The following is a 14,232-nucleotide window of genomic DNA, read 5'->3' as shown; positions in this document are numbered from 1 at the left end:
ATGATCCTCTTCAAGTCAGTATCAAACCTTCTTAACATAAATAAGCCAAAATCCTAAAGATTAAGTTTAAGCTCTAAAAGCTTAGCTTCCTATAATTATATGAATAGGAAAGAAATTTGCAAGAAGGTTTTTTGTAAGAAGGTTTTGAAACAACAGCAGTCCTGGAAATTAAAACCTTGAAATACAGAACAAGATGGTGTTTCCTGTGCTACGCTGTAAAGGTATGTTATTATGAAGGCTACATAAATGTCAATCACAGTCAAATGTTCAAAGAGCAACATGTAGTATATAAGAACCACATAGGAATAAACATGCTTTCATAGAGAAAAACACAATCAAAAAATACCCGACTTGCTGAATTTGAATACAGCTTTCATAAAAGTACCTATGAGAAGATTCGGTATGTCTGGTTTGAAAAAACATTCTGTGTATCAGCATCAAATAATCAACAATAAACACGCATATATACTGATACATAAACCCTAAAGTTCAGTTTTTCATTATATTTATTATGTAAAAAGAAGGCAAACCAACCTTGTCCTAATGTTTCCTTGTTTGTTTGTCCAGGTCGTCCCTTTTCTTTCTTACCAAACAAGCGTCCAATAGAGGATTTGATCCCCTTCTTTTTGGGGGCCTTATGAAGGGAATCTTGGCTACTATTGCTGCTACTAGGATTACTTGCTTGCCCATCTTGCGAGCCTGTTGAACTTTACAATTTAAAAAAAAGTCAAGCTATTTTGTGTACAACAAATTCACTGTCAAAACAGTGAAAGACAAGATGTTCTCATGCGAGTTATCAGAAGCTCAGTAATTCACTAATATAATCTGATTTCAGCTATTAATGAGTCTCATGAGAAAAAATGCATCTACTAAAATGCATGTCACTAAATAGAGAAAAACAGGAAAGAAAGAGTATTTATATATATAGCAAACAATATTAAGTCATTCTTATTTCTTGAAACAAGAATTAAATGTTCAAAGTGCAATTTAGAGAAGCCAAAGCTGACAAAAAGTTCCTTAGAAATTGAGGCAGACAGAAGTTTTAAATTACTTGCGTAGAATCCATCCCAAATACTTAAACACCTTGAAGAAAACAGAAAAATACGTGTCTAACTAAAATTGTTTTTCAGCTTCTTTATTCATATCTAAGATGCAATTTATGAAAGAAAATTCTGTATCCTTCCCTTCTGAAATTCAGCCCTATAGGCTGTACAGCTTTGCAGTTTTAGAATTTTATTTTGATAATGTGAAATACCAACTGTGTCACTACTAGGGTTGACTCTTATTCATAGCCACTTACTTTCTTATGTCCCTGATATCTTCATGGCTCACTGTATGCAAAGCTCCTTTTTGGACTCTGTCCAAACGCAAAGATCGAGGTGAAGAAGGAGGGGATGTTTCACATTTTATTGTAGTTTTATCATCTCGTACCTCTTCTCTAGAAGCTGGAGACTAATGGAAAACAAATGAAAACTTGGTGTTAATTGGAATATGCTAAAACACAGAAACTGTATTGGTGTCACACAAAAACATTAGAAGGAAAATCAACAATTGTCATCTTAAGAGATTACTCTTGGCCCTACCAGTCTGCAGTTACCTGGATTTTGTTTATGAATTTTGTTACCTTCACTGACAAACTGCTAAATTTCAGTTCTAGCTAGTGAAATGAGCAAGTAGTAACCATCTTGTATTGATTCTCAGATCTAAGAACTAAAGCAATATCATCAGCTCCATGAGACTAACATAACTTACTTCAGTTATTTAAACAAGTGCAAATACAGAAAATCAAAAAGTCCTGGGAAAAGATGACATTTCACATTGTTATTTAGACAATCAACAAAATTATCACTTCTATGAAGCCAGTTTCTATACATTTGTGGCCACGGCTTAGCTCAAAGTCTGAATAACAAATATTAAAGATTTATTCCTGCATGCACTAAGAGATCTTTGAAATTAAGTACTGTTTCGTGAAGATTGCAGGGTATTGATTACAGACAGAACACAACACAGAAGTACTCCACACACCATCACAAAAAAAGAGAACAAATCCACACTTCCATTAAGGTAAACTGTTTTATGTTTAAAATTGAAATTTATATAACCTATCTTTATTATTTGGTTAACCTGCAAATGCTTATTCGTGTTCCCATTACCCATTAATGAGCTGGGTAACAGGGAAGGAGATGAAAGGGCACATCAGTAAATAAACTAAAGGTTTTACCTTTCTACGGTGCTTCCTTAAATCACTAGGCTGACAGATGCGTGCAAAAGAAAAATTTGGAAAAGCCATATTTATTGTAAACTGTAGCACAAACTGAAACAACTACCACAGACAAAATACATTACGGAGAATTTAAACAAAATTACAGCAAGGACGCAGAGAAAAATAGAGTATGAAGTACTCTTCAAATCAGAGTACTTAAAGATATGCCTGAAGATGGAAAAGGAAGAAAAAATCAAAATTTATACTTGATTAATCAAAATTTATACTTGATTATCTACAGAAGCATCACAGACATTTTAATAAAGTGGTACCATCAGCAAAGTAACACACAAAATGTGTTATCTTTAATGAGAAAAAGAGTAAACCATATGGGGGCACGAGGCATTGCTTTTAAGACAGGAAAGGATTTCCAGTCATTTGTCAAGGACTCTCCTTGAACAACAAACTACACAGTAGCAAAGCAGGCTTAGAGTGTAATACGTTGCCTGTATTAGTTACATGTAACACCTTAGCCACTTCTGCAGTTATGCTGCATAGCATAAGCAGCAGACATAATTCACTAACTGTGAAAGACAGAATGCCAACAATAGCTCATTTCTATATAGTAACAACTATCTTCAAAAAAAGCTGGATGTGGAAAGTTTGACCCAGAGTCTACCACCGGTTTTAATTAGTCCTCCACCCTCTCCAGAAGCACTGTATTTCAGTTCCGGGGTACTTCTCACCTCTACCAGCACACAGACCAAGATAGCAACCTTGAGTTATGTACACAAGTTAAAGTTATTCAGGCTGATACAGACAAAAAATTTAGATAATGTGTTTAATAGCTGTATTTGGCTACAGATTACTTCAAAGTAATATACTTTAAGATAAAACATTGTTCTGATCTAGCTTTCATTAAAATGGCTATTTAACTTTTTTTTCCGTTACATGATTCTTCTGTAAGAGAAGTACTTAGGAGTTAGTTACCTCAACTGCTTTTTACTGTGAAAAGTTAGAGTGCAAAGCATTCAACCTCTTGAAGTTTGTTAGTTTCTATAAAAGGAGGTGTGCTTGGCTCTGGATATATGACTACAGCTACTAAAATTATTTTTTTAATGCAAGTATGACAATTCCTTTTGATGGAAAAAAAAAAAACAACTTACGATATCCATATGCAGTCATTTTAAAAAGCTGGCAAAAAAGTAGGTGGCAGAAATGCTTGCCTTTAAACATGCCTATTAGAGACCTAATGATGTGTATCAGTCTCTTGCAATCTGTCTGCTGCTACAGGGTTGGAGAGCATTCCCCGCCTACTGACTGTTACAGTATAGGCATGATGCAAATGCAGTAATCCAAGTAAATAACGTAGTAAGTATGGTGTTGTGTGCACAACTCTTCAGTGTCTTCAAATACATATGCAAGTCTGGACACAAAGTTCCATATATAAAACAAAAAACACTTGTATCCAAGACACTTCTTAGTGAAGTGTATTCCATATATTAAAAGAATTGAGGTTTGCCTAACATTTAAACAAAGAAGTGGAAAACTTGTATCTTTACAGGTAAATTTACATGCATAAAGGATCTGCTAGAAGGATTAATCTTCCTAAGCAGTTGTAGGAAAGTCAAAAGAACGAATCCATCATCCACAGCTGTGATGTCTTCACAAACTTTAAGACTAAATGCCAGATAAGTAAAACACCTTTTAACTGGGTATTTAGCAGAAGGGTGGACTGCTAAAACTAAAGTTTATAACAGAGGATTGAAGTGACAGGGATTGAAAAGAAAACAATTTCTTCTGGGAAGACTCTGAAGAAAGATCATAACAAAGAAGGAATACATAGGTATAAGATGTTGACCATATAACAGACTTGACTGCTGAATGTTTTTAAGCTTTTTTTCTAACCATTGTGATTGTACCTTACACTTATTACAGAAGTTGAAAGGGAAGAATAGAAAAACCTAGAAAAAGGACAAATATAGCTAAGAAGCAGAGGAAGTGGAAAAATCAAATAACGTATTTCCTAGAGAATAGGAATATTCTTCTAGAAAATTAAAGTTAATGGATACTTACCAGTGTCATGATACCTAGTCTGTCCACTTCCCGAGCTGGACTGTGTGGAATACGCCTTGGCGTGGATCGGCCACTGCCAGGTGGGGAAGAACCAGCAAGTGAACCGCTTGCATAGGGCGGAGGAATGGAGCTCATGGACCGGAATCTGCCATGGGCATCTAAACTTCCACTACCCACTCTGCTTTCAATTTCCTCTGCACGCTGTTCTGTGTTTTCCTTTTCTTCTTGTATAAGCCTAGGAAAAAAAAGGTACCAAAGGAACGTGACATTCAAACAAGTACCACATAAACTGAATGCCTGATTCAAGAATTTTAGAAAGCAGCAGCACTTGGCAGACAAAACAGCCATGCTGAAAACCTTGTAATCTGATCTGAAAAAGGTGGTAAAACACTTTCTGTCAAACTAGTAATACAATCCCTTACACGACATTGAAGACAAAAAAAAGCCTGAAAGAAGTACTTAGGCATAAGCAAAGTGTCAATTCCCACCCTCCCAACACCCTAAGGAAAGTGAATGAGCAACCACAATTCTGTGAGTAACCACAGAAAAAGGACTTCTCATGTCACAGAAACTCTTTCTAGAAAAGAATTCTAACAGTGGATAGACCATACCTAATCTCTTTGTTGATTGCATCCAACTGTTCTTGAAGCATCATGGCCAAAGTCTGAGCATCAGCCTGACCACTTGGTGACAGCAGATCTACTGAACTGAATATAGTCTCCCTGTCATCCTCACCATCAGATACATCAACATCACTTTCAAATGCTTGTGCCACATTTGCCAATACGCTTGCTTGTTGGGCTCGCTCCCAGTCCTGCTCATTCAGAGTTTGAACCTGTTAAGAGAATTAAAATCCAAACTCACATAGGAATAACATGATATTTCTCTTTTTCAAGAGGTTTTGAACACTTTTTTTTTTTTAAATCTCACTTACATACTGAATGCATCCATCAAGACAGCAACATTTAGAGAAATGTAAAAAAAACAAGCCACAATGTAGAAAATCTTGCATCTTACAGGTAAGCACAATTTAAAAAGACAGTCCCAATAGATAAGTTAAAACATCACTATTTTGGTTATAGACACTCTAAATTACAACACAATTTTGCTAACAAATACAATAAAAATTCTCAAAAGAGTTTTACGTAATGAGAATTTATATGTCCAGAAAGGGACTCAAATTGCTTGCAGGACAATAACATGTTAGATCTGTGAATGGAAGTTAAAATCCAGAAGTGTACAGGCAAAAAGGTAGGACTTTTTCAGATTATATTTATAGGCATGTACTTGAAACAAATTGGATTTAAAATCCCCAAATCACAGTCATTGGGCAAACAAATTAGACTAGTAGCTGTGTATTAGTTAGCGAAGCAGGTGATACCTAAACATCAGCAAATTTAAAAAACATATATTGATATATAAGATTTCAGCAGTTTTATTGCTGTATAATCAATTCTATTCCACCAACTCCTTGCAACATGTTAGCCTTATCTAATCTACTTAGTTGCTGTTAATTTGTTTTTAGAGTTCTACTACCTTTGAAGGTTCATCTCTGAGAGCTGCCAAACGCCCTTTCTGGGGACGCCTCAACACTGAGGAGGTGCCATAGGAGTCTGTATGACTGTCAGCCACAGATGATGTCATCGGGTATCTGAAATCTGGTCGGCTAAAACATAAAGAAACACTTTATCCTTAGGAAGGTGGGGGGAGGAGGGGAAACAAAACCAAAAAATCTACCCAAATGATTCCTGCTGTCCTACCAGCGCCTTTTTTTTTTTTTTAAGCAGAATAAAAGCTGCTCTATAAAGAGCATTTTATATCTACAACTAATTAAAGTATTTTCAGCTATAACGAAGCTATGTTTAGCAAAGTGACTTTTAAAAATTAGAAAAAAATGAACTACAGTTAAGTTCTGGTACCTATGATGAAGTGATGTGGCTCTGAGTCGCACTTGGTCATTTTCAGCCCTTAATGCTTCCACATTTAATACAAGTTGATCCTGTAAAAATAAACAAAACATGTAACAATATGCTTTAAAAAGATCAGCATCAAATCCTGATTTATAAACTAACATTTAGTCCTTTGATCTCCTTTCTACAAAACTCAGGAGTAATTGATTTTGAAACGTAAGCCTGAACAACATAAAAATGTTTTTTGCTACACACAATATAGCACCATTACAAACGGGCATCCAATAGTAATTTGTTGCCTCTCTACACTGTGACTCTAGGTAACGGCATACATAATTTTAAAAACAGCTACTGAACAAAATTCACGTATTACTAACTTTACTAAAATTAACGAGATAATATTTAATAAGAAACAAGATTTCTCAAGCTCTGTGCACAACAGGTCCTAAAAGCATTCACGTTTAACTCCAACATTAATACATGCTCTAGAAACTTGGAATTTAACAAAGCAATTTAATGAATGAGAAAACAATGAAAGCCTAAGAAAAGTGGCTGACAATGAACATCTGTGCTTTGTGTGAAAACCACTGGGCTACATAAACAAAAATTCAAAGCACATCCTGCAAAATATTCTGAATGTTTTCTTCATTTTATTACAGAAGCACAACCTCTACAGTTTGGCCTAGCTACTTACTAGAATGATTTGGGGAGATGAAGTACACCTGGGATTTAATAAGCAATAGCAAGTATTTCAGAACAGTGTGGCCACAAAATGCATCATCACTGCTTAAGGAAGCAAAGAAATGAAAGGCCCCACCACTATTATTCAAGTGAACTCAGCTGCAGTGCCGGACAGTCACTATTGCAAGGAGCAGCCAAGCCTAACAAATCTCTCTGTCCTTGCCCCCCATTTCTTAAAATTTTAAGAAAATTTTAAACAAGCGTTTTATGACATCCATTGCTTTAATATACTTCTGGGGAAACACGCACCATTAAAGTATTTTTCTATTCACCGTTCAAAGAGATATGTACAACAGTACAGAAATTCTATGCAATCTTCAAACTTTGGCAAATTGCCAATATATCCAGTCACTCTGCACATTAAGAACTGTGTTAGGTCTTTGAGTAAAAAGCTGTATATAACCTATGAAAGCATTGCAAAACTGAGGTACACAATACCATAAAATAAACAATCAGCCTATAAAATTACTATTCTTAAACAGACTTGTTAATGTTAAGCTTTACGGGGCAAATCAAATATGCTTCTGCTATGTAGCAATACAGCAATTATTTTCCAATATAACATGTCTGAAATGCGTAATACATACCTTTTCATGCTGAAGTTCCTCTATTTGTTTTTTTGCGTTTTCAATTTCTCGAATGAGTGAATTCTAAAACAAATTATATCACAAATTATGTTACTTATAAAAGCTTACAACTCTTAAACCATAACCAAGATGAGTGCCAATAAATTTCAGTCACACCACACAGATGAATCTTAAATTACAGATAGTGTATTGCTTATACCATTTCACTTTGATCACAGGTGAAAGTTTATCCTTTCAGGTCTACAGCCCTCTAAATAATGGAGTTACTAATAGTACAAGTGCCATAAAAAATTAATACCAATACTAGCCTGTTACGCTCTGTTTGACAAAATCAGTACTAAAAGGAATAATTATGCAGCTAAAATACTTCAAATTATTTCACTGATTGGTTACTAAGACATTACTGGCTATTATCATTGGATTTTCATTTTGTTTTTACTTGCCTGATCTGTGAAGTTATTACACAGCAATTTCTTGGATGCATGGTAGCTCCAGAACTGCAACATTCACTGACTAACGGGACTTCATTAACAGAGCCGTTTTCTTTGCAATTGTGTCATGACTTATAAACAAGTCCAGTAAAGATAAGACTACTACAATCTGTTTACTCAAAGCAGTTCCCAAATTCAGACTAAGAATCATCTGAGAGCTACAATAATCAAAAAAGATTGTCACCTATAATATATCATATCATATGACCATGGTAAATGATACCAAACAAAAATCAGAGGTTCCCCCTTCTAATAGTAAATTTATAACCAGCTCACTTTCTTTTCGCTTTCCAGTGTTGCCAAAAAGTTCTGCTAAACACTTTTCCTTGAGGTAAGTAACACCATTATTTGCATCTTAAACCTGTAATAAAGTTTCATAAGTGAACAAACAAATCATTCTGGGAAAAGAGCCCCAATGATCAGAAGGAAGTCTTTAAATTTTACATGCATGTTTCTTTCCAAATTATCCTAAGATAATTGAATGGAAGCCATACGGAGAATACTTTTGTATAAGCTCTTTCTTACAAGGAAGGACAAAAATTTCTCATTCATAACCATAGAGGGTTTGAGGGGTAAAGAGAGGCTAGGATTAACCCTAAACTATCCACCCCAAAATGCAATCATAAAAAATGCAGTCAGCTGCTTCTCAGAAATTGAATTTATAAAGACTAGTAGAGCAACCTTATTGATAAAGCCTGTTACAAGAAATTCAGAAATACTGGGAGCAGTTGGTGATCTTGAAAATAGCGATGTTTATTAAAACCCACAAGACAAAAGTTTACATGCCAGATAACTGGCATCCCTGCCTACGGCAGGGGGCTTGGAACTAGACAGCCTTTAAGGTATCTTCCAACTCAAACCAAGTATCAGTAGGCCCTATATTTGTTCTACACTAGCAGGTTTTTCTTACCTCCCAGAGTCCTATAGCACAGAAAAAAACTCAATCTTTAATGATCTGAGGTGAGAACAGTTAATTCACAATTTTTCTCAAGAATTCTCAAAAGTCATGTTTAATACCTGACTGTTGGTTTAGGGTTGAGAACTGTGTAGACTTGAATCCATGAGAAAGTATCTATTGAAGTCTGAATACATCATTACATATTGCAATTAAAACATTCTGTTGCCATGACTTTAAAACAAAAGCCACTCAGCTTTTAACTGAGGCATTTCTCCAGATAGTCATTTCAGCCTCCAGTACAAATAATTGCTTTTTAATCCAAGACAAAACAATTCAAACTCAGCATTAAAGTGCTACTGTAAAAGGCTGTGGTGTTTTTCTTGTTTCTATGTTGTTGCTTGTTTTTGTTTTTTTTTGTGTGCGCGTGTTTGTTTGCTTTTTTGTTTTGTTTTGTTTACAGAGAATAAGGGAATCCTTAAAGACAGGAATGAAAAAAGAAATAAAAGAAACTGAACTTTAAAATTCAAAAGTTCAGGTCCTACTTCTTCTGACTTCCTGTATTACACTGGACAAGCCTATTTATGCAGTCCACACCAGTCAGATAAGGATAAAGCTTCCTAAAAGATGTCTTCCCAATGCTAATATAATGAAGACTTCCCTTCCCCCCCAAGAAAAAGAATTTTAAGAATATATTTTCAAAATCCATATTAAAATATCCTGCAACAGAAACTATCTTCTTAATAATTTATCATTTATTACTGAAGTTACACACACATTGAAAAATAAACAAATCACTACAGAACATTGAACATCTAATTAATAAATATACTGGAATGTAACTTAACATTACCTTATCTTCCAAGGCAGCCATCCTTTCCTTGAGATGAAGCTGAAGCCTTTCATTAGATTCAGAGAGAAGCTTATCCACAGTTTCTGACAAACGTTTATTATGCTCTTCATTCATCTTCTCTCTCTGCCTAGCCTAAGATATATAACAAAAATTGAAATTCTTATGACAAAGTTACTGAAATCATTTAAATTTATGTCTATAATAATTTCCAGGTTGTGAAAACAGTGTATTTTTAATCCAAATGTTTTTTCTTTAATATATCTTTTTCCAAAGCAATAGTGAATACTGCATGTACCTCCATGACTTTGTAAAGGAGTAGTTTAAGATTGTAATAACTGTTCCAAGATCAGCATGAAAGTCTGAACTCACGCTTTTCAAAACGGATCGGATTTTGGAACCAACTCCATTATTTATATCCTATAAACCAGTTTTTGCATGGTTGTTTCTTTCAGCAAGATTTTTGATCTCTTTATCAGAGATACAACTAGCAATTAGGTATTTCCAAACTTATTTCAGACTGACTAGGGACTTTTCAGCTTTTTCTCAAGATTTAAAGTTAGTCACAGCAAAGGGGCTCAAATCTCTCAACTATAAGCCAACCTAAACGTTGGCTTATTTTAGAGATTAGACATAAAAACAGCTTTGCTGAATGATAGAAAACCATAAAAGGACTCTTTCAGCTTTGTTTCTGTGCCAAAAATATGTACTTTACCCTTTGCAGTTCTTGATTCTTTTCTTCTAACTGTGCTTCCATCTGTCTCAGTCTTTCTTCTATATTGCCATGCCTCTCTTCAGCCTGTCAATTTAAAAACAAAATTAGAACTTGTTTAAAAACTTTCAAAAGCATAAAATCATCAATGCACAATAATATATCTAACATGCTTTGTGCAACTGCCATTTATGGTAACATACAATGCAAAACAGATGGCTTTGTCACTAAAAGTACCTAGTGAGAGTTTGTATGTTAAAAAACAAAACGAAGCCTCTCACCACTAAATACTGTGAATCAACACTTACTTGAAAATGAGTTTGCAACAGCAGAAGTTCATTCAAATCCCCCAAAAACAAAAGAAATCAAAACTAAATGCATTTCCAGCTTCTCCTCACTAGCCTAGACACTATAACCCTTTGTTATTAATCATGACAAAGCAGAAAGCAGCAAGCAGAAACAAGGACTAATATACAAATTCTACCTTCCTAAGCTTGGTGGTAAGTTCCAATACTTTAGCATCTTTAGCAGCAGAGTTCCCAGGAGACAAAAGGTCAGACTACAGAGCCAGTAAGGGATGGGAAAGATAACACGGAAAGAAATGAAACTTTATAAAGACACATGCACACAAAAAGGTTCATTTGTTGTCATTACACTTTTTCAGAATTCTGTATACCATTTGCAGTCACTTAAAAATCTTTATATTAATGACTACCATTACTTCCCTATCCCCAAGTATGTTAACGCTTTGTTAACAGTGGAAGAAATTTGGCTTTCCCCTTCAGAAACTGTTGTTTTAAAATACTTTAATGCCTACTACTGAAAGAATTTTAATAAAAAGCAGCAACATAGCAATTCATAGAGGCACCTTCATAAAGGAGTGACCAGAACAAACATTCAAATTCCAAATAGTAGAAATTAAAATACAGGACAAATCAGAGTGCATTCAAAGAGATGAACAGAAAACAGGAAGATACATTCTCTGAATTAGTTGGGAAAAAACTGAAACAACTTAAAAACAACACTAAGAAAACTTCTGGTAGTAGGACACTGAGAAAACAAGTCTTGAGGACACTGTCCAGTTGTCTCACCTTTGAAAGTGCTGCAACTCTTTGTGCCAGCTCGGCTTCTACTTCTGGCAAAGTTTCAGCTTTTCTCAAGGTCTGCTGCAGCTTTTGCTCAGCTAGCTCCAGTCGCTCTTGCAATTGCCTGTTCTTGTCTTCACTCTACACAGGATTATGATCAGCAATGTTTAGTGTTAAAACAGTAATAAGAGGAAAGTGTGGATTACTGCCTTTACTAGACCTAAGGACAACAAACTACTCAAAACTGGTTTCAAACACAGATGTGGCATCTTCCTCTTCATTACATGAGAGAGCTTACCAAAAATTGATATAGAGATATATGTATATATTTAAAAAAAAAACTTGTATTCATATATATATTAACATGGACTTCTGTTGTTTCCTTTGATTAGAAAGTGATTGGCTCAATAACCATTCCCAGTTTATGAAGCTGAACAAGTTCTCATGTGAAATACATCAAATTTCTCCTGCAGTAAGGAAACATTTCCATGTATTATAGGCTATAAAAGTAACTACACACTACAGAAATGTTAAAACTTCTGGTTTAGAATGAGTAATTCTCTCATTTGAAACTGAAGATACATATAACAACATAAAAATCCATAATTAAAGTGGACAGAAGCCCTGCTCTGGCATGATCAAGTGCATCAAAATGCTTAAAACCCACTTCCCTTCCACAGTCAACTATCTCATCTTGCTCTCCAGGGTAAAATTCTGCACAACACACTCCCTGCTGAAAAACAACCACCACCAACAGTACATTACAAATATATTCATCTTCCTAAAAGCAAAGGGAAGTGCCTTAGTATAGTATCCACATTTCCATCAGTATTATGCTGAGCAAAACATACTTTTGTATCTTAATTCAAATATTTGAGCGTATTTCAAATTACAACCTGTCGATGCATGGAGTCTTTAGTGGCTATTTCATTTTCAAGTTTATCATTGAGGTCGTGCACAGATGTAGCTTCACGTTGTGCGGCGAGGTAGCGTTTCTCAAGAGTTGTGATTCTCTCTTCCATGTCTTCCTTTTGGGCCATAGTCTACACAAAACACAAGACAGAATGTAGTCATTAATATAGGAGATAATTACCTTGTGATCAAACTGGGCCCGCAGAAGGAATGGAGGTGGCATGACACAAACAAAAAAGAACTGGAAAGTAGTCTAACTTATGCTCAGAAGATCAGTAAACATACTGTTTAAAAAAGTTAGGATGACTGATCTTTGTTTTATTACACTACAGATCTGCTACTTATCTTTTCAGTGGCACAAACAAGGTCAGATAGCATTCTTGGAATTAACTAAGGTCCCTTGCAACTTAATAAGGATACTTTTCTTCTGTAGTACACAGTAAGACTATGACCTTAGAGATCAGTGATTGGTAACAGGAACTGCTAATCACACCACTGAAATTACGTGATTCCTTAACGCATATCTTTAAAAAGTAAAAAACAACTTCATGAATGATATCAACATTTATTAGATCAAGCATCTTTTCAAGCACCTTTCATAGTTAAAGTCCTCAATGTTAAATCTCTAGTGTAGTAAGTGTGTGAAATATCTGAAATCATATCATAGAATGGCATGGGATGGAAGGGACCTTAAAGACTGTCTAGTTCCAACCTCCCCAACATTCCTCAATTTTCAAATCAAAAATTTGAAAGAAGCAGAGAACATCAAGGTGTAACTGTGTAATGACAAATTTTGTGAAGTACTATTTTGCGACTACCCAAATTTGACAGTTTATTACTCACCTCTCGTACATCTCTCTGCAATTTTGTATTCATTTCTTCAGATTTTATTAAGTCTTTTCTAGCTGTGTCAAGATCTTCTTCCAGCTCTGCTACTCTACTAGACAAAGAAGTAAGACGTTCTTTCATTTGTGTCTGCTCTTTGTTTTGCTTATCTATGATGTCTTGAAGTTCAATTACTTTAGCGAGGTTTTCATCATGGCACAAAGAACCATCAGAGGATCTCTATTAAACAGGAAAAAATGCATTTACATATGACACAGAAATTTGAAAAAACTGTTACTTAGCAGTAAACATCCCTTCCCCAAGATAATTCTTTTATTGGATAGGCTGCAAACAGTGAAATAGTGGTAACAGACTTTTCAATTAAATCTTCACTGAAAGTCTTTTATTATGGTTTAAAATTAAAATATTCTAGTTAATCAATAAAAAGTCATACATCAACTGAAAAAGTAAATGGCTCTACCTTCCCATTTGTAGTTGGTGTGTTTTCTTGTTCATGATTTATATCCAGCATCCCATCTGGAAGTGTTTTTTTCTGATTATTTTGCTCTTTCAAAATCATTAACTAAAAAGAAAAGAAAAGCTTGTTTATGTTTCCAGTCAATTTATATCTCAATAATTATATAAGGAACAGCTGCAAAAGTAAGGGAGCAAAACCAATTACCGATTCTACCATAAGGTATGTATTAATGTGACACAGGCACCCAAAAACTTACGCCACTACATCCTAAAAGTTCTTATTTAAAAGTCAAAGGATCTTTTTGTAGTTTTGGTTGTTTGCCTTCCCCCCCCCCGCCCTCCACCTCTATCCCCCCCTTCTTGCTCTTTCAAAGTGACACAGTTGAAAACTGCAGTTATCCCCATTTGGGAAAAAAATAAAAATGCAGGAAGTGAAAAAAAAAAACCAACAATTTTAACAACTCAAAT

At 34.9% G+C, this 14,232-nt stretch overlaps 1 protein-coding gene across 8 annotated transcripts in view; it reads right to left on the bottom strand.

Annotated features, from left to right (window-relative positions):
- Nucleotides 1–14,232, bottom strand: part of PPFIA1 (PTPRF interacting protein alpha 1) — a 57,880-nt gene that overhangs the window by 20,580 nt on the left and 23,068 nt on the right. For 3 of the 8 annotated variants that reach the window (XM_032188049.1, XM_032188050.1, XM_032188053.1), the window contains exons 6-20: nucleotides 13,769–13,870; nucleotides 13,306–13,527; nucleotides 12,447–12,593; nucleotides 11,557–11,691; nucleotides 10,950–11,024; nucleotides 10,469–10,552; nucleotides 9,757–9,888; nucleotides 7,518–7,580; nucleotides 6,199–6,278; nucleotides 5,816–5,945; nucleotides 4,891–5,114; nucleotides 4,280–4,514; nucleotides 2,222–2,251; nucleotides 1,301–1,452; nucleotides 535–707 (exon numbers count right to left, since the gene is read on the bottom strand). In XM_032188049.1, coding sequence (XP_032043940.1) covers nucleotides 535–707; nucleotides 1,301–1,452; nucleotides 2,222–2,251; nucleotides 4,280–4,514; nucleotides 4,891–5,114; nucleotides 5,816–5,945; nucleotides 6,199–6,278; nucleotides 7,518–7,580; nucleotides 9,757–9,888; nucleotides 10,469–10,552; nucleotides 10,950–11,024; nucleotides 11,557–11,691; nucleotides 12,447–12,593; nucleotides 13,306–13,527; nucleotides 13,769–13,870 — 1,984 coding nt within the window. The remainder of the gene's footprint in view (nucleotides 1–534; nucleotides 708–1,300; nucleotides 1,453–2,221; nucleotides 2,252–4,279; nucleotides 4,515–4,890; nucleotides 5,115–5,815; nucleotides 5,946–6,198; nucleotides 6,279–7,517; nucleotides 7,581–9,756; nucleotides 9,889–10,468; nucleotides 10,553–10,949; nucleotides 11,025–11,556; nucleotides 11,692–12,446; nucleotides 12,594–13,305; nucleotides 13,528–13,768; nucleotides 13,871–14,232) is intronic. The other 5 variants (XM_032188051.1, XM_032188054.1, XM_032188052.1 and 2 more) reach the window with 3 other exon arrangements.

Source organism: Aythya fuligula, chromosome 5, assembly GCF_009819795.1.
Source record: "Aythya fuligula isolate bAytFul2 chromosome 5, bAytFul2.pri, whole genome shotgun sequence".
NCBI classification, from domain to species: Eukaryota; Metazoa; Chordata; class Aves; order Anseriformes; family Anatidae; genus Aythya; species Aythya fuligula.
Note: the sequence above shows the minus strand (reverse complement) of the source record. Positions and strands in the feature narration are given on the sequence as shown.